A 21,048-nucleotide genomic window follows, 5' to 3' on the forward strand; every position below is an offset into this window, starting at 1 on the left:
ACAACTGCATGATAAAAGCATCTAATTACCAGACGCCAAAACCCCATTGGCCAGTGACCAAGGGGGGGGGGGGGGGGGATGTAAACCGGATAAACAGGACGTGTCTCCTAAGAGACATCAGATGCATTTTCTCTGGTGTTTCAGCAGATATTTGCAATTTAGGATTTGCATTGTGTAGCAGGAGTCAGCGCAAACAAATAACACTCACCACATCTTCCATGCGACGCAGGTCAGTCTAGCATAATATTTGTTTTAATGGCATAACAGGGATACTAAAACACAGTGACTAACCAGTACTCCAGCTGCTACTGCCAAGCATGCAGCTCTACTGAGTTGCTACTGAATTTGCTGTTCTGTTAATACATATTGACATATCAGATATTGCACTATACTATTTGGGACTGCCCTATTGAAAGGCCACATAAAATTTGGGTTTAAAAATAATTTTGTTTGTAACTGGAAACAAACCAACACTTTCCATTGACACTAGGTGTCACATGCAATGTGCTATGAGCAGCATTTGTTGGTATTCCCTACATATAAACACCGCAAAAATGGAATTGCAGATATTTGCCAAAACTCCAGAGAAAAGAGCCTGGCAACTCTTAGGAGTGTTACACTGTATTTCTGTGTGTGTGTGTGTGTGTGTGTGTGTGTGTGAGAGAGAGAGAGAGAGAGAGAGAGAGAGAGAGAGGGGGGGGGGGTGAATTCTCTAGACTTCATATGTGTAATTGATTTTTACTCATCTGCTCATCTGATGGTTTACTTCCTTTTACAATGTGCTTCTTACTCCAAAGGATGGAATTGGTACAGCTCATTTAATTTAAAAATCATCTAAAGTAAAGAAATATTGTTGCCCTCATGTGACAGGTGTTTTTGAAAAAACATGGTATTAGAAAGTATATAATTGAAGAGGGATGACATATAATTTTTCCAGATTTTTTGATTAAAACCGCAGTCAGGATAATTTTCACACACTGGCTTCAGTAGTAGAGGTGGGTTAAAAGTTTTTAATCACTGTAATTTCTTTATTTATGAATAAATTTTATTCAATTTGGTGTCACTGGAAAGATAAAATGATCAACTCTGGTATAAAATTATCAAAACACTGGCATTACAGATAGAAATAATTGCAAATCTGTAATGAGAATCATTTCTAGAGTGTTTTTCACCAGAATCACAAATTTTGCCATCTTAATTTTTCTTTCTCATAATGACGTGAGGGTAGTTTTTCTGCAGACCTTTCATCACTGAAGTAAATAACATATTGGATGTGTGATACTTGTTCCTTTATATAGTTGAGAGTGGTTTTTTGGAAAGTGCAGAATTGTTTGTATCATCCTGCAAATAATCACTTTCACAGCACAGTGACATTTTTCTTAATACAGTCGTCTGTTTCATGTTACACAACACAAGGATTGAGGGTGACTTCAAGTTCTGCCAGTGAAATCTTTGTGCTGCATTGTGGAGCAAATATGTATAATTTCCTTGCAAAATCCACTATAATGATGCATGAAGCATGATTTTAAGTAGTGACTCTGAGATTTTGACATGTAAAGATGTGTCTAGTTTTGAAGTTTTTGTACATGATATTCATCAAATTCATCAACTGTTTTCATTAATTAGGTCATTCGGTCTGGATCAATTGTTTGAAAATAACATTTATTGAATATTGTAAGGGTTCCAGCTCCAGGAAAAAATTTCGCAGTTCATATTCTGCAGGATCCAGAGAACAGTGATGTAGCATGCGCTCTTCATTTCTGAGGTTGCAAACAAGTTGCTTTAGAAATTCAGTGTGTGGTTCTTTTACAAATGCAGCATGCACCAGTATTGTTGATAAATAGGTAGACATTGTACAGTCAATGGCTATTTGCAGTAACACATTCCTTTGGGCAAAGTTTACAAAACCTTGTAAAACAAATTTTATCAGTGGGATATTTTTCTTTGAAACCTAAATAGGTATCTTTCAGATTATACAAAATGAATCTTTTTGTCTTGTACATTCTTTCACCACTTTCAGAAGGGACAGATAGTCTTCTTTTATTAGCAGAAGTTCATTCTGTTTCCCACTATTAGCTTGCTTTTGTTCACCCCATACTTTTAATGCAACTTCTGCTAAATTTCTCTTGAAGTTTTTTTGCGTTAAACCATTACAGTCTTTGCATTCAGGACTGCCATGTTGTTCAGACTACATTTTCCACTGGAACATGTAGCACTTCTGGTGCTGTTTAGTGGAATTTCAGTGTTACAGCATGAGACTTGGATCAAATGTATTTTGGACTACTGTATTGTGTCCTTTTCATAAATATAAATCATTACATATCAAGTAATTCATGACTTCCACAAAGTTTTTCAGGAGCTGTAGATGGATTTGGTGTATATTCTGTATCTTCAACTTCTCATTCATCCATCCTTGGCATGCTGCGCACTGTAATGGAGGAGATAAAATGGTCTTACAGAATGTCGTACAAAGCTTGGTATGTGAGATACATCCAAGACTTTTATAATTTCTTACAGTGATTAAAGAAACAACTACTCAAGATTTCTTGGCAGTCTTTTTACTATGTTTTTTAAAAAGATCACAGCAAATTCTTCATCTGTCATCAAATGTCCCCAAGTATAGCCTTTGTTGAGAAGAATAAACATTGTCAGTATTTTCACATGTACCTCCTACCTTCAGTAATTCAATACCAGCTTGATTCAGAGTTGACATGTCTGTTAAATCAGTCTCTTTGCTATTACTCCTTTTCTTCTTCTAACACGCATATGCCCACACACAACCTATTGAACATTTCTTTTGTTACAGAAAAGAACTGGATGATTTAAACTTTTTCTGACACAATTAGTCATAGATGTATTATGATGAATCTGTAAGGGGGAAACAAGAAAGAATTAATGACTACTTTATGTGGTTAGAGAACAAATAAGATTTTTATCTGACTCTACAGAAATCTCCTTGTAACAAGTTCAGAGTAAGCTTAACTGTAAAGCTGTTGCCAATTCACAGCAGTCATAACTTATGTTGCCTGCTAAAACTAGCTCTTTCATTTCAAATAACTTACCAGACAGAAGAGGTGCTGACATAAAAAGCAGAAAGTCAAAAGCCAAAAAAGTCCTCCTTTAGGGATAAGAATGTACGCACAAAGAACTCTCACACACCCTTGGCCTGTGTTGGCTGCAAGTGTTGCTGGTAGACTGAATTTTTCAGTGTTGTAAATGTATTATTACTCAGCTCTTGGAGGCAAGTCATTACAGCTTTACTGAAAAAGTGTTGAGATCTAGAAGAAAAGGAAAATAGCCTTCTGATTTTGTTCGTTCAAAAGTATGAGAGACATTACGTCAAACAAAAGACAATACACATTATGTTAAAGAAAAATTAATGGTGAAACTTGTGTTCTGGTGAAGAAAATTCCTGAAATTTGGAAAAAAATTGAAACAACATTTTTTATAATCCCATGTTATAGTTGCTTCTTTTATTTTTCCAGTGACACCTAACTGAATAAAATTCACTCATAAGTAAAAAAGTTATAGTTTTTCTCTTCAGTTTTTGTCCTATAGACCCAAAAAATGAGAGAATTCTTGTTGTTGTGGAACATGTCAGAAAGTGTAACAAAAAACATGATACATTTGAATATAATACTTACTACTTTATCATGTGTCAGGAGATTGTCGAAATAGGCGAATAAATTGTGGTAAACTGGAACAGCTAATATTTACAGAATTAACACGCTGTCACTATTAATAAATGTATCATACACAAAATACCAAATCTGGACTGTTGTGACCAAGTGCTGTCAAAACTGAAATCTAACAGACATTTTTACTTAATATTGCTTAACAGTCTCTGTTAAGATATTCATCTATAGAGTAGAAGGAGTTGGCTATCAAAAAGTGTTTCAAACTCTGTTTAAACCATGCTTTATCTGAAACCAAGTTTATAGTTGTTGCTGGCAATTTATTAAAAATGTGTGTTCCTGAATATTGGACCCCATTTTGGACCAAGGTAAGTGATTTTAGGTCTTCATGTCGTTCTTATCCCTAATATTGATATTATGTATTATGTGCATCAAATTACATTGAGGAATAATTATACTGAGAAGCAGTGGTTAGAATACAAAGTTCTTTAAACAGGTTTCTACATCATATTCTGGAATTTACACAACAAATGATTCTTATTGCACGCTTTTGCATGCTAAAAAACTTCTGCTTGGTTTGATGAGTTACCCCAGAACTTTTTTTGGCACTTCAGCGATTCTGTGGTATGTCCTTCCACACTGAATTTATTATCGAGTTGTAAACCAAGAAATTTAACACTGTCAATCCCTTTGATCTGCATGTCTTCATATGTTATGCACATGGCGGAAGACAATCTCTTACAGGTTCTGAACTGCATATAGTGGGTGTTCCCAAAGTTTAATGACAGTGAATTAGCTTTAAACTGTTTATAAATGTCAGCAGCTTTTCTAAATATGTACTCAACTTGTTACTAATTGCAATGTTTGTATCATCTGCAAACAGAAAAATTTAGCATCTGGCAATGTAACAGACAAGAGGTCATTAGTATACACAAGAAAAAGCAGTGGACCCAGGATGGAACCTTGAGGAACACCACATGTAATTAATTCCCATTCAGATGCAGACTGAATGCTTACTGCACAGGTATTTTGTACATTTACATCCATACTCCGGAAGCCACCTGATGGTGTGTGTCGGAGGGTACCTTGAGTACCTCTATCGGTTCTCCCTTCTATTCCAGTCTCGTATTGTTCGTGGAAAGAAGGATTGTCAGTATGCTTCTGTGTGGGCTCTAATCTCTCTGATTTTATCCTCATGGTCTCTTCGCGAGATATACGTAGGAGGGAGCAATATACTGCTTCGTTAAGGTTTGTTCTTGAAACTTCATCAAAAGCCCGTACCAAGCTACTGAGCGTCTCTCCTGCAGAGTCTTCCACTGGAGTTTATCTGTCATCTCCATAATGCTTTCGTGATTACTAAATGATCCTGTAACGTAGCGCGCTGCTCTCCGTTGGATCTTCTCTATCTCTTCTATCAACCCTATCTGGTACGGATCCCACACTGCTGAGCAGTATTCAAGCAGTGTGTAAACAAGCGTACTGTAACATATTTCTTTGTTTTCGGATTGCATTTCCTTAGGATTCTTCCAATGAATCTCAGTGTGGCATCTGCTTTACCAACGATCAACTTTATATGATCATTCCATATTAAATCACTCCTAATGCGTACTCCCAGATAATTTATGGAATTAACTGCTTCCAGTTGCTGAACAGCTATTTTGTAGCTAAATGATAAGGGATCTATATTTCTATGTATTCGCAGCACATTACACTTGTCTACATTGAGATCAATTGCCATTCCCTGCACCATGCATCAATTCGTTGCAGATCCTCCCGCATTTCAGTACAATTTTTCGTTGTTACAACCTCTCAATATACCACAGCATCATCCGCAAAAAGCCTCAGTGAACTTCCGATGTCATCCACACTCCCCTGTGCACACCTGAAATCACTCTTACTTCTGAAGACTTCTCTCCATTGATAATGACATGCTGCGTTCTGTTATCTAGGAACTCTTCAATCCAATCAAACAATTGGTCTGGTAGTCCCTATGCTCTTACTTTGTTCATTAAACTACTGTGGGGAACTGTATCGAACGCCTTGTGTAAGTCAAGAAACACGGCATCTACCTGTGAATCAGTGTCTATGGCCCTCTTGAGTCTCGTGGACGAATAGCGCGAGCTGCGTTTCACACGACCGTCTTTTTCGAAACCCATGTTGATTCCTACAGAGTAGATTTCTAGTCTCCAGAAAAGTCATTATACTCGAACATAATACGTGTTCCATAATTCTACAACACCCTTTGTTTCCTTTTAGATAACCAAGGCTTGAACCATTTTGGAGCATCGCCAGTGACACCATAATATTCTAATTTACTTAAGAGAATGCTGTGATTCACACAGTCAAAGGCTTTTGACAGGTCACAGAAAATACCAGTAACTTCTAGTGTAGTGGTGCCAAACTTATAACTCATCTTGTTTTGGGTGCCACTTGGTAAAAAGGACCCACATCTCAAAATGGTCTCCTAACTAAAATTTGGATAAAAAATTGTGGAACAATTATTGCAAGCCTCTTTTATTATGTACATTCTTACACTAAATTTTCTTTATCAGGATATGAGGGCAACAGTCACTAGGTGATTTCATTTGAAATGAGCCTTACTTGTCACAGTATCAAGTGTTCTTTATTACTGTCCTAGCATGTCTCTTAATTATTCTGGACTTTCATCTAAATAGGATATGCTTTTAATGTATGAAAGTAAGTCTTATGAAGGTAAAGAAGTGAGCTTGATTACTTGTTTTCAAAGCCAAAACATGTAAAGCAAGGCTATCAGCAAAGAGAGGGGAGGTGCAGGGGGACCAGAAAATGGTTTTTCTAGTTTTTTTTACCAACTGACAGTTGTATTGTGTGTTCAGTGAGGTGTTCCTGTTAATTAATGTTATGTATCTTATCTGTTTCAGTATTATGAAGATAATTACAAAAAGGCTTTAGACCGGTTCTTGCTGTATAAGGAAAAAATAATGTGTACACAGTGAGTATATTTCAATTCAGTTTGCATTGGAAAATTGTACAGGACTCTCAAAACGGCATGTAGTGAAAGTAGTTTGTGTGATTGTGCATGTGAAAGTGTGTACAATTGTTGAAAAATCAGGTGTTGTTCAAAAGCTGGAGTGAATGCTGTTTTCCATTATGTATTATTGTGCTCCTCGCATTGATCCATTTTATGTGATTGGTTGCCTTTCCCTTATTTTATGTGCTACTCCATCATCCAGTATTAAAATAATATTCTTGAACCACTATATGTGGTGCAGTCATTAGGGGAAAAAAAAAACCTAATATTTGGGAGGAGAGGACTTCTTATTTCAGTGCACACAAGGATCACCATACTATAGTTGTTTCACAGCCTCCCAGAGAGGGAGAAATAAATTATTCACAGTGAAGACTGACAGTGGTTGAGACACTGGTCTTATATTTGCAAAGAGTAAGGTTCACAGCCTGATAAGGCCATGCCAATATAACTTGCAAATCCCATTGATTATTTCATACTTCAGTTCAAAATTGTCCTTCGAAGATGTCCACAGTTCTCACAATCCCACTGGCTTTACCGAGCGAGGTGGTGCAGTGGGAGGATGACGGTTCAATCCCGCGTCTGGTCATCCTGATTTAGGTTTTCCATGATTTCCCTAAATTGCTCAAGGCAAATACTGGGATGGTTCCATTGAAAGGCCACGGCCGACTTCCTTCCCCATCCTTCCCTAATCCGTTGAGACCGATGACCTCACTATCTGGTCTCCTCCCCCAAAACAGCCCAACCCAATCCCCCAATGACTTTAATGTGTGCTTCTCTTTTCCCTCCAATACCTTTATCCTCACTTTTCTAGTCATTTTCCAAACCACTCTCATATGTCCAAACCTTGTACTTCCTATTCCCTCAAAATCCTCCCCTCCTCTATCAGTCTTACGAATGTTATTTCTGTGGTCCTTATTTTGTTATTTCCGATGATAACCAGCTATCTAGTGTCTCTCATTAGCTCTCCACCTCTTCATACTTTGAGCATGTAACCACTTTAGACTTGCCACATGCCTCTTCTCTCCATCAGCTTCTGTCAACCTGAGCAACCCCACACAAGCAGCAGTGTAAGTTTGGCTTCACGTGTCGGGGATTGTTTCTGCGGGAGTGCATTTTGATGCTAGGAAAAGCATTGGCACAAAAGCGGTGTAAGTCTCTTTGCTGTAATGTATGAATGTGCCACACTTCATTCAAATGTAGGTGTATGATTGCCTTTTTTCACCTTTGTTTATTGGTTTCATCCTGAAAGTCCTATCTCCCTAGGGGGCCCACAGTCCCTTTTGTGGGTACGTCTGTGGCATGCACGGGGGATCTTAACTTCCAGCAATGGCTGCCGTGTCAGACGACCCTTGGTGTGCTGGGTGGCGCCCATGGGGTGAGCCCCTGGTCAGAGTAGGTGGTACTAGGGTAGCTTCAACATCCTGGCCTTTCTGTAACTGTCTCTAAGAGTGATAGAAGACATGACACTCCTTCTTCTGGTCCTTCGGCCTTCCCCTCGTAGGCCACCACCTGGGGGGAGGGTCAAGCTCACTGGCTTGGGTTGAAACCTTTCCTTTGATACCTGGTTTGTACCATGACAGATGGTGAAACTTTTGCCATGACCAAGCCTTTGTTTTTCATGGAGACAATTTAAGATATGTATTGCAAAGTGGAATTCATGAGTAAAATGCGGTCCAATTCTTTGCTCATAAAGACATCTTCTGCTGCCCAATCTGAAGTCCTGCATGCTTGAGACCATCTTGGTGACATCCCAGTCTCTGTCGCACCCCACCAATCTTTGAATTTGGCACAGGCCATTATTTTCCACAGGATCTTCTTCTCCAAACTGACGAGGAGCTCCATGCAAACCTCAAGCAGCGAGGAGTCCTATTTATCTGCTGTGTACAGCAAGGCTCTAAAAACAATCATACCAATACAAGCACCTTTATCCTGGCCTTCAAGGGGGTACCGACCCAGAGAAGGTAAAGGTGATGGTGTAACGGTGTGATTTAAAACCCTACATTCCACCACCAATGAGATGCTTTAAATGCTTACAGTTTGGACACGTCTGCCCGCTGCACCAATGACCCCCTCTGTGGTGACTGTGGATGCCTCCTCTTGTGCTCCACCGCTAGCGTGTGTGAATTGTAATGCGCAGCATCCTCCACACTTGCTAGCATGCCCGGTGTATGTGAAAGAACAACAGATTCAAGAGTACAAGATCTTAGATCGACTTACCTACACTGAGGCTTGTCGAAAGTATGACTGGCTCCATCCCATGCCTATAACTTCTACTCTTGCTTCAGTTAATGTCTATTCCCCCTCTGCCCCCTCCTTTTCCCAGCCCCACCCCATTTGCCCCACACCTTCCGCTTCACCCTCACTCTCCCACTCCCCCACCCCCTCCCCATCCCCATCAGTACCCATACCCATCCGTTCAGGTGCTGCTCCCCTCCCCTGCTGGAGGATCACTCCCCTTCTTTGGCAGCTGCCAGTACTGGAGCTCCCTCACGGGACTCCTCTTCCTGGCACCCCTCTAAAAGGCAATCTACAGCTCCACATCGGGCGCGCGATCTGCGGCCGGTGGGCGCCAGGTGTAATTCCGTGCCCGACGTCTCTGCAGTCAGCCCTGCTCTTCCTTCACAAGAGAAGAAGAAGAAACACAAGAACAAGAGCAAGGCCCCTCCAGTACTCCCTGAGGTGCCACCTTCCTCTCCTCCAGCCAATGAACGAACGGAGTCTGACCCCACCTGTACAGACGTTACCCCATCCCATTTTGTCAGTTCTTACTCAACCACCCTTTGTGGGTTCCATGCTGTCAAAACCGAATTGGTCCCTTGCGGGCTTCCAGTGGTCTTTGCACCTTGATCTGCAAGGACATTGTTAGTAAATGAGTTCCTCTCCATACCACTCTGGAAGCAATTGCTGTCAGGGCCCATCTGGACACTCCAATCACAATCTGTCATCCCTACCTCCCGCCTGACAGGCTGCCCACATCCCTCGCCCTAACCACCCTTCTTCAACAGCTCTCTTCTCCCCTCCTGCTCCTAGGGGACTTTAATGCCCACAACCTTCTTTGGGGTAGTCACACAACTAATGCCCTGGGCAGGACATTTGAAGCTGTTCTGGCAGGGCCTGACCTCCGTCTCCTAAACACTGGCACTCCCACACACTTCAGTGTGGCACGCGGTACTTTCTCTGCCATTGACCTCTCCATCTGCAGTCCTATTCTTCTTCCCTCCATTCAGTGGGATGTCCACGACGACTTACGTGACAGCAATCATTACCCGATTGTTTTGAACTTCCTTCAGTATATCTCGTTATGTCCCCCTCCCAGGTGGGCCTTCTCTAAAGCTGATTGGGGTGCCTTCTTCTCTGCTGCCATCCCCCCTGTACTGTCACACAGTCTACACAGACTTTGACTGCTGCCATTCTTTCCGCAGTTGTTTCAGCCATCCCTTCCTCATTGGGTTCCCCTCTGCGGGAAATGGTTCCTTGGTGCTCTTCAATGCCCCAAGTGGCACCCTTCTAATGCTCTTCTTCTGGTCTTTAAATGATTCTGCACCTGGGCCCGTTGTTGTTGTTGTTGTTGTTGTTGTGGTCTTCAGTCCTGGGACTGGTTTGATGCAGCTCTCCATGCTACTCTATCCTGTGCAAGCTTCTTCATCTCCCACTACTTACTGCAACCTTCATCCTACTGAATTTGTTTGGTATATTCATCTCTTGGTCGCCCTCTACGATTTTTACTGTCCATGCTGCCCTCAAATGCTAAATTTGTGATCCCTTGATGCCTCAGAACATGTCCTACCAACCTGTCCCTTCTTCTTGTCAAGATGTGCCACAAACTCCTCTTCTCCCCAATTCTATTCAATACCTCCTCATTAGTTATATGATCTACCCATCTAATCTTCAGTATTCTTTTTTAACACCACGTTTTGAAAGCTTCTATTTTCTTCTTGTCCAAACTATTTATCGTCCATGTTTCACTTCCATACATGGATACACTCCGTACAAATACTTTCAGAAACAACTTCCTGACACTTAAATCTATACTGGATGTTAACAAATTTCTCTTCTTGAGAAACGCTTTCCTTGCCATTGCCAGTCTACATTTTATATCCTCTCTACTTCGACCATCATCAGTTATTTTGCTCCACAAATAGCAAAAATCCTTTACTACTTTAAGTGTCTCATTTCCTAATCTAATTCCCTAAGCATCACCCAACTTAATTCGACTACATTCCATTATCCCCGTTTTGCTTTTGTTGATGTTCATCTTATATCCTCCTTTCAAGACACTGTCCATTCCGTTCAACTGCTCTTCCAAGTTCTCTGCTGTCTCTGACAGAATTACAATGTCATCGGCGAACCTCAAAGTTTTTATTTCTCTCCGTGGATTTTAATACCTACTTTGAATTTTTCTTTTGTTTCCTTTACTGCTTGCTCAATATACAGATTGAATAGCATCGGGGATAGGCTACAACCCTGTCTCACTCCCTTCCCAACCGCTGCTTCCCTTTCTTGCCCCTCGACTCTTATAACTGCCATCTGGTTTCTGTACAAATTGTAAATAGCCTTTCGCTCCCTGTATTTTACCGCTGCCACCTTCAGAATTTGAAAGAGAGTATTCCAGTCAACATTGTCAAAAGCTTTCTCTAAGTCTACAAATGCTAGAAACGCAGGTTTGCCTTTCCTGAATCTGTGGGCCCGTTAGCTAATCAAATTTCAGAAACTCTTTTGCAGGGAACTATATGTGGCTGCCATAGGACCTCACACGCCCTCTTCACAAGTCTGGGTGAAACTGAAGCGAATTTTTGGCCATTGTCCTCCCACCGGCGTGAGAGGATTTTTTGTGCAGGGTGCTGTCTTCACCCATCTGGAATTTGTCACAGAGCGTTTCCCTCAACACTTTGCCCAAGCCTCTGCATCAACTCAGTATCCATCCACATCCCTCCTCCTGAAAGAGGGCTCAGAACGATTGTCTTTGTCTTTCGTTTCTTGTTGCTTGGAGCCTTATAATGCCCCATTTAGAGTGTGGGAATTCGCCAGTGCCCTCTCCCTTTCTCCTGACACGGCTCCTGGACCGGATCGAATACATAACCAAATGCTCCAACACTTTTAACCATCTGTGGAGTGAGGGGGTATTTCCTACCCAGTGGCAGGGAAGCATTGTTATTCCGGTGTTGAAGCCTGGGAAACCACCTCTTCAGTTGGATGGCTACCATCCAATTAGCCTTACCAACACCCTCTGCAAGCTCCTTGATTGCCTGATGTGTCGGCAGCTGTTTTGGATCCTTGAATCCCGCGATCTTTTGTCATCAACTCAAGGTGGTTTTCGCTGTGGCCGCTCTACGGTGGATAACTTGGTCCTCTTCCTGCTATCCAGTTGGCTTTCGCCTATCGGCAACAACTCATTACAGTCTTCTTTGACCTGCATAAAGCCTACGACACCACCTGGCGCCACCATATCCTCACCACCCTTCACGAATGGGGCCTTTGTGGTGCTCTGCCTGTTTTTAACCATAACTTTCTTTCTTGTCGCTCTTTCCATGTCCAAGTTGGTTCCTCCTACAGCACTTCCCGTCGCCAAAAAAATGGGATTCCACAGGGTTCCGTGCTGAGTGTCCCTCCCTTTCTCGTCGCCATTAATGGACTGGCGGCTGCTGACCGGACATTGTCCCCCTTTTTGTATGCTGACAATTATTGTATCTACGTCGCTTTCTCCATCATGGGCACTGCAGAACACCATCTACAGGGGCTGATGTACTGGGTGCAATCTTGGGCGCTCTCCCATGGCTTTCAGTTTTCGGTGCCAAGTCATGTGTCATGCATTTCTGCCGTCACTGTACAGTCCATCCCCATTTGGACCTGTTCCTTGATGGCCAATCCCTCGAGGTGGTGGGGAACTGATGACCTTAGCTGTTTAGCCCTCCTTAAACATCCCAACAACTACCACCACCACCTCGAGGTAGTGGACACCCATCACTTCTTGGGTCTGGTTTTCGATGCCCGGTTGACATGGCTCCCTCATCTTCGCTAGCTGAAGAGGATGTGCAGTTTGTATCTCAATGTTCTTAGATGTTTGTGCAATACCATCTGGGGGGCAGACCACTCTATTCTCCTGTGATTGTACAAAGTGCTTGTCCAGTCTCGTTTGGACTACGGGAGTCCTGTCTATGGTTCCGCTTCACCTTTGACATTGCAGATTCTAGACTCCATCCACCATTGTGGGGTACGACTTGTGAGGGGTGCCTTCTGGACTAGCCCCAGCCCCGTGATTATCCTTCTCGCAGAGGCAGGGATTCCACCTCTGCGAGTTTTGTGCCGACAACAGCTGATATCTTACATGCTCTGCATTCGCTGCACCCCAGAGCACCCTAGTTATGGTCCCCTTTATCCAGACATGGAGATCAACCTCCCGCGGCGGCGGCCACAATTTGGGCTTACTATGGCTGCCTGCATTCAGTTGCTCTTTTCTGAGCTCCAGCACTTCCCTTTACTGCCTCTTTTCTCTGCTCACACATGTACCCCTCTGTGGTGCGTCTCTTGGCCACAGCTCTGTCTTGATCTCAGCATCAATTCAAAGGATTCTCTACCTCTGGAGGCCCTTTTCCACCAATTCTACTACCTCCTCAGTTCATTACAGGTTTCAGAAGTGATTTATACTGACGGCTCCATGGTTGCTGGTTACACTAGTTATGCTTACACCTCTGCGAGGCACACGGAACTTCGTTCCTTGCCAGATGGCTGTAGTGTTTTTACTGCAGAATTGGTTGCCATCTTGCGCGCACTGGACCATGTCCGCTTCTGCTCAGGACTGTCCTTCACTATCTGTAGTGACTCCTTGAGCAGTTTGCAAGCTATTGGCCAGTGCTTCCCTCGCCAGCCAATGGTCATAGCTGTCCAGCATTTCCTTTCTCTCCTTGACCAACATGGATGCTCAGTGGTTTTCATTTGGACCCCAGGCCATGTTGGGATCCCTGGCAATGAACTTGCCAATCGACTGGCTAAATTGGCTACTAATGGGCCATCTCTTGCAGTTGCCATTTCGGTAATGGACTTTCATTCGGCCTTAAGTCGTCAGGCTTTGGGACTTCTGAATGCAGAAAGGTACTCTCTTTCTTCGCTGAACAAGCTCAGGGCGATAAAGGATTATACAACCATGTGGCGCTCCCTGTTACGGGCCTCTCGTAAAGCCTCGGTTTTTCTTTGGCGGCTCTGCTTCAGCCATACTTGGCTGACTCAGGGTTATCCTCCTCCACCCTAAGTCCCCCCCCCCCCCCCCCCCCCCTATGGTTCACTCCTTATTGGACTGTCGTCCCAATATAGCCACCCTGCTGACTAGCTACCCCCAGGCGTTAGCTGAAATGCCTCAGCGGCTGGTTTAGTTTTACAATTTCTTTGTGATTTTTTTTTTTTGGGGGGGGGGGGGTGTTATCAGTTTATTTAATGGTGGGACCTTCAACGTTATTGGTGGGTGGAAAGGATGGCAGGCTGTCTTGCTCCCCTCTTCGCACCGATTGGACTGGCTTCATCTGGGCATGGTGGTTCACCCCCACCCTCTGCCTTCCCACTCCTTTCTTTATGGGATCCGTGTCTACCTGTGCTTCTTCCTTCGTGCCCCTATCATAAGTCACTTTCATTCTCTCCTCTCTTCTTCTGCCTTCTTTCTTCTCTGTCAATAATTTGTAATTTTATGGCCATTGTAGTTCCCTCTTATAGTGTGAGGTTTTATCGGTATTAGTTATTCCAAGATTGGAGGGACTGATGACCACGTAGTTTGGTTCTTTCTCCAATCCAACCAACCAACCTGAAAGTCCCATTGATGTAGTATTCAAAACCTACCTTGAAAATGGATTAATGTCACTGAAAAGTTCTTGTCAATTTGGGTTTTCACTGATAGACATATCAGTATCATGATGGCGAGTTTGGATTGAAAGTAGTGACTCTCCACAGAGACATTAGACATTAGGACTTACCTACCTTAATCTGCTTCAATAGCACAGTGTCACATGCGATTGACATAGACAGTTGTATTTCTGTAATGTTTTGGAGAAAGTTATCACAATCATTTTTGTTTTTACACACACTTCATGATTTCACAGTATCTGCAGTCATGCTCTATTTGGCTGCTTTCTTTAGTTACTAGTTTAAAATCGACATACTGCAATTGGTCTTTTTCTATTCATTTTATAAATTGGAAAACAATATGCAGTTAATCATTTCATTTGTATAGAATGTGACTTCTTCAAAGTATATTCTTATAAACTAAATTTTCTTTTTTGCTTTTAATGGTTCTCGAGCAAACTACATATAGTTTTCCATCTGAGAATACTATATGTTAACCTTACTGGAAACTGGAAAGTTTTAATGAATGATAAGTTAGTTGAAATGAATGTAATTAATGGTATGAACACTCAACTGCATTTTCCTTTTCTGATTAATATTTCTGCTTCAGTATTATGAGAAGAAAAGTTGCTACTCACCATATAGCGGAGAAGCTGAGTCGCAAATAGGCACAACAAAAAGTCTCTCAAAACTATAGCTTTTGGCCGTTATAGCCTTCATCAACAATACACACACACACACACACACACACACACACACACAAAACTGCAATGAAACCACACTGCAAGCAGCAGCACCAGTGCATGATGGGAGCGGCAACTGGGTGAGGGGTAAGGAGGAAACTGAGTGGGGAGCGTGAGGGATAGTATGGTGGGGGTGGTGGACAGCAAAGTGCTGCATGTAAGACTGAGGGCAGGAGAGATGGGGACAGGAAGTAGTGGAAAAGGAGAGGAATTAAAAGACTGGGTGGGTGGTGGAATGGCGGCTGTGTAGTGCTGGAATGGGAACAGGGTAGGGCTCCATGGGTGAGGACAGTAACTAACGAAGGTTGAGGCCAGGAAGGTTATAGGAACGTAGGATGTATTGCAGAGAAAGTTCCCACTTGCGCAATTCATAAAATCTGGTGTTGGTGGGGAGGATCCATATGGCACAGACTATGAAGCAGTCATTGAAATGAAGGATACCATTTTTGGCAGTGTGTTCAGCAATAGGGTCCACTTGTTTCTTTCCACTGTTTGTCGTTCCCTGGAATGAGAAATGTCCTGCCCATTATCCTTCCCACCCCTCCCACAGTGGTATTCCGCTGTCCACTGAACCTACACAATATACTCGTCCATCCTTGCCCAACCTCTGCTCCCAATCTCTTACCCCATGGTTCATACCTCTGTAACAGACCTAAATGCAAGGCCTGTCCTATACATCTTCCCACCACCACCTGCTCCAGTCTGACCACTAACATCAGCTATATCATCAAAGGCAGGGATACCTGTGAAACCAGACAAGTGGTCTACAAGCTAAGCTGCAAACACTATGCTGCATTCTGTGTAGGCATGACAGCTAACAACCTTTCTGTCCACATGAATGGCCACCGACAAACTGTGGCCAAGAAACAAGTGGACCACCCTGTTGCTGAAAATACTGTCAAACATGATATCCTTCATTTGAACAACTGCTTCACAGTCTGTGCCATATGGATCCTTCCCATCAACACCACGTTTTCTGAATTGCGCAGGTGGGAACTTTCCCTGCAATACATCCTCTGTTCCCGTAACCCTCCTGGCCTCAACCTTCGTTAGTCACTGTCCTCACCCATCCAGCCCCTTACCTGTTCCCACTCCAACACTGCACAGCCGTCATCCCACCACCACACCCAGTCTTTTTTTTCTTTTATTTATTTTATTATTTTTTATTTATATCTCTCTCTTTCTCTCCTTTTTCGCTACTCCCCCCCCCCCCCCCTTTCCCCTCATCCCCACCTCACACGTGTCCTCTGTCTAACCTGCAGCAATTCACTGTCCACCACCCCCACCATACTATCGCTCACCCTCCCTGCCCCAGCCTCCTCCTTACCCCCATCCAATCACCACTCCCATCACGCACTGGTGCTGCTGCTCTCAATGTGGTTTTAGTTGCCTGAGACTGCAGTCGCGTGTGTGAGTTGCTCTTTCCTCTCTCTCTCTCTCTCTCTCTCTCTCTTTGTGTGTGTGTGTGTGTGTGTGTGTGTGTGTGTGTGTGTGTGTCCTTGACAAAGGCCATAATGATTGAAAGCTATAATTGTGAGAGTCTTTTTGTTTTGCCTACCTGCGACTTACGAACTCCGTTGTAGGGTGAGTAGCAACTTTCCTTCTCATAATATTGTTACATTCCATTGTGGATTTTCCATTGTTTAATATTTCTGCTTCCTTTACTAGGTTTAGAAACTTTTTTTGCAGGAGCGTATTGCGAAAATTGAGCAAATTTAAGAGATCTGTTGGGAAATTTACACTTTTATATGGGTTCATCATTATATTGATGGGTTTAAATGTTTTTTTCTGCTACAGATATCATATTCGGTATTTGCTGATAAGTTTGTTGACCTGTATCTTTGTTTCTGTTTACCAAAATTGTCTGGTTACACAGCCATTGTCTCTTATTTTTTGAATTTTTTAATGTAGTGTCTTACTATAAGCAAACACTGTTTTCTGATGAGGCGTTCCTCTGTCTTCACTACAGTGCACATATTGTCAGTTAAGATAATTTTGACAGAGTGGAGATCATTGTGAAATGTACGTTCACATGTTGTATTCTAGACCATATGTAAAAGCTCCCAAACGTTATAGAAAAATCTTTAATTTTTTTCTGCCAGTTTCTCCTTTAATTGAAAGAAATGAATGTAAAAGAAAGAGAATATGTCCTGGTAACCACCACTATGTGATGGTGAGCACATCAAACACTCATCTCCACAACCACAACAGCTGCCTGTGCACATTGGTGGAACCAAGGGAAGCACTAGACACAAAAATTAGTGGATGACAGTGGATGGTTTTGGAGATAACATCAACTTCACCCAGAGAACCTTCAGTTTTTGTTTGTATATGTTGATTAAATGGAGAAAGTGTATGATTCTTGTGTTTTATTCAACAACTAGTCATCTCAAGAAATTGTGAGAAACTACAGCATTCATACGAGTAATTGCTAGTAACAATCACATGCATCAACTTTTGTGCTATTTCTGGCTAGAGCATAGGAGCATAGAGCATATGTGTACATGTGAAAGCAGCATTCACACTTTGCAATATCCATGTATAAGACTTGAGTCTAAATGACATTATCCACATAGTAGAGCAAAACACACACACACACACACACACACACACACACACACTATTGAAATGCATCTGTATGGACTAGTATTTTTGAGAACTAAAAAGGATTTTGAAGATGCCTTACTTGTTTAATAAATATGTAGAACTTGGCAATCGGTACAACACACAGTGAAATGAAATTGTCTCATATTTTCACATTCTCCACAAGGATTGTGTCAAAGAGGGGAAAGCTAGGGAATCATAACTTCCACTGTACATACTGACAAGTGTACGTGTTGTGTCTAAAAAGTTTGGTGAATGGTGTCATATCTGAACAGCAACTTGTTGCATGTGTGCATGCATGTGCACAGGTCTTCAGAGACTTGAGGAGAATCAATACACTGCATGCACTAGGAGAATCAATACACTGCATGCACTATATGTGACTGGCTGTGTAAACATACTGCAACCAGTTGAACATAGTCCATGTGAGAGAAAGTATCACAGTGCAATGGAGCAATATGTAAACATCAAGTTCTGCTACAAATTGGGGAAGACTGCAACGGAGGCACATGGAATGTTGGTGCAGGTGTACAGGAGGGAAGCCGTGGGCAGAAAATGTGTTTTCGAATTATATAAACATGTCCGTGAAGGGAAGGAAACAACTGAGGATGAGCCATGTTCAGGTTGGCCATCGACCAGCAGAAGCTCAGAAAAGATGGAGAAAGTGTGGACAAATGCTGGCACAAGATTGATGATAGACTGTTAGATTCATTGCAGGGGAATTGGGCATTAGCAGGGACACGGTGCACACCATCGTCCATGATCATTTGAGTAAGCAGAAGATGTGCTCCCACTTTGTGACATACAAGCTCACATACGAGCAGAAAGCAAAATGGATGGAAAGTGCTGGTGATTTCATTTCCATGTGGCCAGGATCCTTTGCTTCTGAACACTATCATCACAGGAGATGAGACCTGGTGGTACCAGTTCAATCTGGAATCAAAACATCAATTGATGTCCTCCACTTTCTTCCCCAATTGCCTTTTTCTACAACAGCAGCATCTACAAGAAATTTGTTCCTGCAGGTTAAACCATTAATGCTGCATTTTACCAGTTCGTTTTGAACAGATTGCTATAGTGTATCTGCCGGGTTTGGCCAGAGTTACACAGGCCTGGAAAATGGATAGGACACCCTTCCTACTCTCCTGATTGGTCTCCTGCAGACTTCTGCATTTCCCCGCTTGAAGGTGGCCATAAAAGGTGAACGTTGCGTGGATGTGAATGCCATCAAAGATGGTGTGTAAGCTGTTCTGCTATCAGTTCTACAAGAGGCCTTTGCTGATAATTCCCAGAAGCTGTATGAATGTTGTCAAACGTGAGTTGTAGTGGGTAGTGACTAGTTTGAAGGGCAGTAAAGAACGTTTGTTTGCATCATTTGTTTTGGTTGTTGTCTGATAGCATTCACCAAACGTTTTAGACGCGCCACATATGTTTTTTTTTAAAATTTGTATTTAAGTGGATAAAAAAGGATGAAAGATCAGTGTTTAACCCTCTGCCAGTAACTGGTATTTAAGGTGTACATGATATATTCATCAAGAACGAAATTTATGTCTTGTACAAAGAACAGATGAAAATCCTGAAGGATGATTATTTGGATATGCAGTGAAGTTATTACAACATGATTCTTCCTGTTATTAATCTCTCTTGTAGTGAATATTGGTTTTTCATTTTTCTAGCACACCAGCAAATAATTTGCAGTGAAACAGGGTTAATTTCTGTGCTATGTGCATTGCAATATATAGGAAGCTAATATTGTGTACTGTTCTTCTGTTACAATGTTAATACAGAAATGAAACCCATAATGAGAAAATCTTGCTATTAATACATCCACTCCCAGACATTTTTTTCCTTGCTCTGTGTGTGCCAGAAACTTTTAGGTCAACTTCTTTTTGCAGCTACAAAAATATAAAATTCGTATTTTTAGAATGAAAAGCTTCCTGTATCCAAGGTGTTCCCTCCAAACCGGCCTTCTAAAACAAGACTTGCAGTGATCCTCGATATCCCTAAATCACTCCAAGCAAGTAGCTAGACAACTCTTGTAACAAAGCTAAAATCATTTACTTTTTACTAGATAAGATTGTGCCCTACCTCTTTTGATAGTAAAAGTTCTCTCTTACATGCTCTTTGATATTAAAATGGGAAACATTGTTTTTTTTTTTCTCAATGTGTGAAGAAAATTAACTGCCTCTTTTTCATTTGTCAAATTACAGGACTCTGATACAGAAATATGAGAGGAGGAAGCAGCAGAATCAACAACTCGTAAGAAAACTGCAGAAGTCACGGCACAGTGCTGCAACTGTAAGAGAGAGATTTATGCATTATATGGAGAGATATATGCCACTTGAAAAGGTTTGTTTTGCACTAATAATGATGAAATTATTTAATTTGTGTCATCAAAACATTGTCTTAATATTTATAAAATATTAATTATATGAATGTTATTTAATGCAGGGTTAATCACAATCAAATAAACAGGTCTTAGTTAATTTTTGGACCTCATTTCAGATTTCTCCAATTTTTTAACATAGTATCTGTGAATTGAGAATTTAAGAAGTACTGCAAGTTCGTACAGCATTTAATCATGCCAGTTTTTTTTTTATTCAAAAAATTAAAAGTTTTCAGATATCCTCTACAATTACAAGGAATAAATTTGTATCGTTTTGTTGTAATCTTCCGTCCAAAGAATGGTTTGATGCAGTTCGCCACCATAGTCTATCCTGTGTAAGTCTTTTCATAGCTGCATAACTAATGCAACCTACATCTGTTTTAAACTATTTGCTGCTTTATAACTACTGCAGCCTAATCCATTTGAACATCTTTACTGCATTTGAACCTTGATCTCTCTCCACAATTTTTATCTTCTAGACTTCCCTCCATGTTCAGAGTGATTGTTCCCTGGTGCCTCAGGACGTGTCCCATCAACTTTTCTCTTCTTTTAATCAGAGTGTTCCATAAACTTCAGTTCTGTTCCACCTCATTAGTAATACGATGTATCAGTGTAATCTTCAGCATTCTTCTATGGCACAGCATTTCAAAAAGTTCTAATCTCTTCATGTCTGAACTGTTTCTGTGCAAGGATACATTTCACATAGACACCTTCTGAAGAGATTTCCCAATGTTTAAATCTATATGGAACGTTTATAAATTCATATTTTTTCAGACATGACCTTCGTGCTTTTGTCAGTCTTCATTTTATATCCTTTTTGATTTGGCCAACTTAAGTGATTCT

At 41.7% G+C, this 21,048-nt stretch overlaps 1 protein-coding gene across 3 annotated transcripts in view; it reads left to right on the forward strand.

Moving 5' to 3' along the window:
- LOC126278912 (uncharacterized) overlaps positions 1–21,048 on the forward strand; it is a 124,921-nt gene that overhangs the window by 23,496 nt on the left and 80,377 nt on the right. For all 3 annotated transcript variants that reach the window (XM_049979190.1, XM_049979207.1, XM_049979198.1), the window contains exons 2-3: positions 6,536–6,606; positions 20,030–20,168. In XM_049979190.1, coding sequence (XP_049835147.1) covers positions 6,536–6,606; positions 20,030–20,168 — 210 coding nt within the window. The remainder of the gene's footprint in view (positions 1–6,535; positions 6,607–20,029; positions 20,169–21,048) is intronic.

This window comes from Schistocerca gregaria, chromosome 1 (assembly GCF_023897955.1).
Source record: "Schistocerca gregaria isolate iqSchGreg1 chromosome 1, iqSchGreg1.2, whole genome shotgun sequence".
Taxonomy (NCBI): Eukaryota; Metazoa; Arthropoda; class Insecta; order Orthoptera; family Acrididae; genus Schistocerca; species Schistocerca gregaria.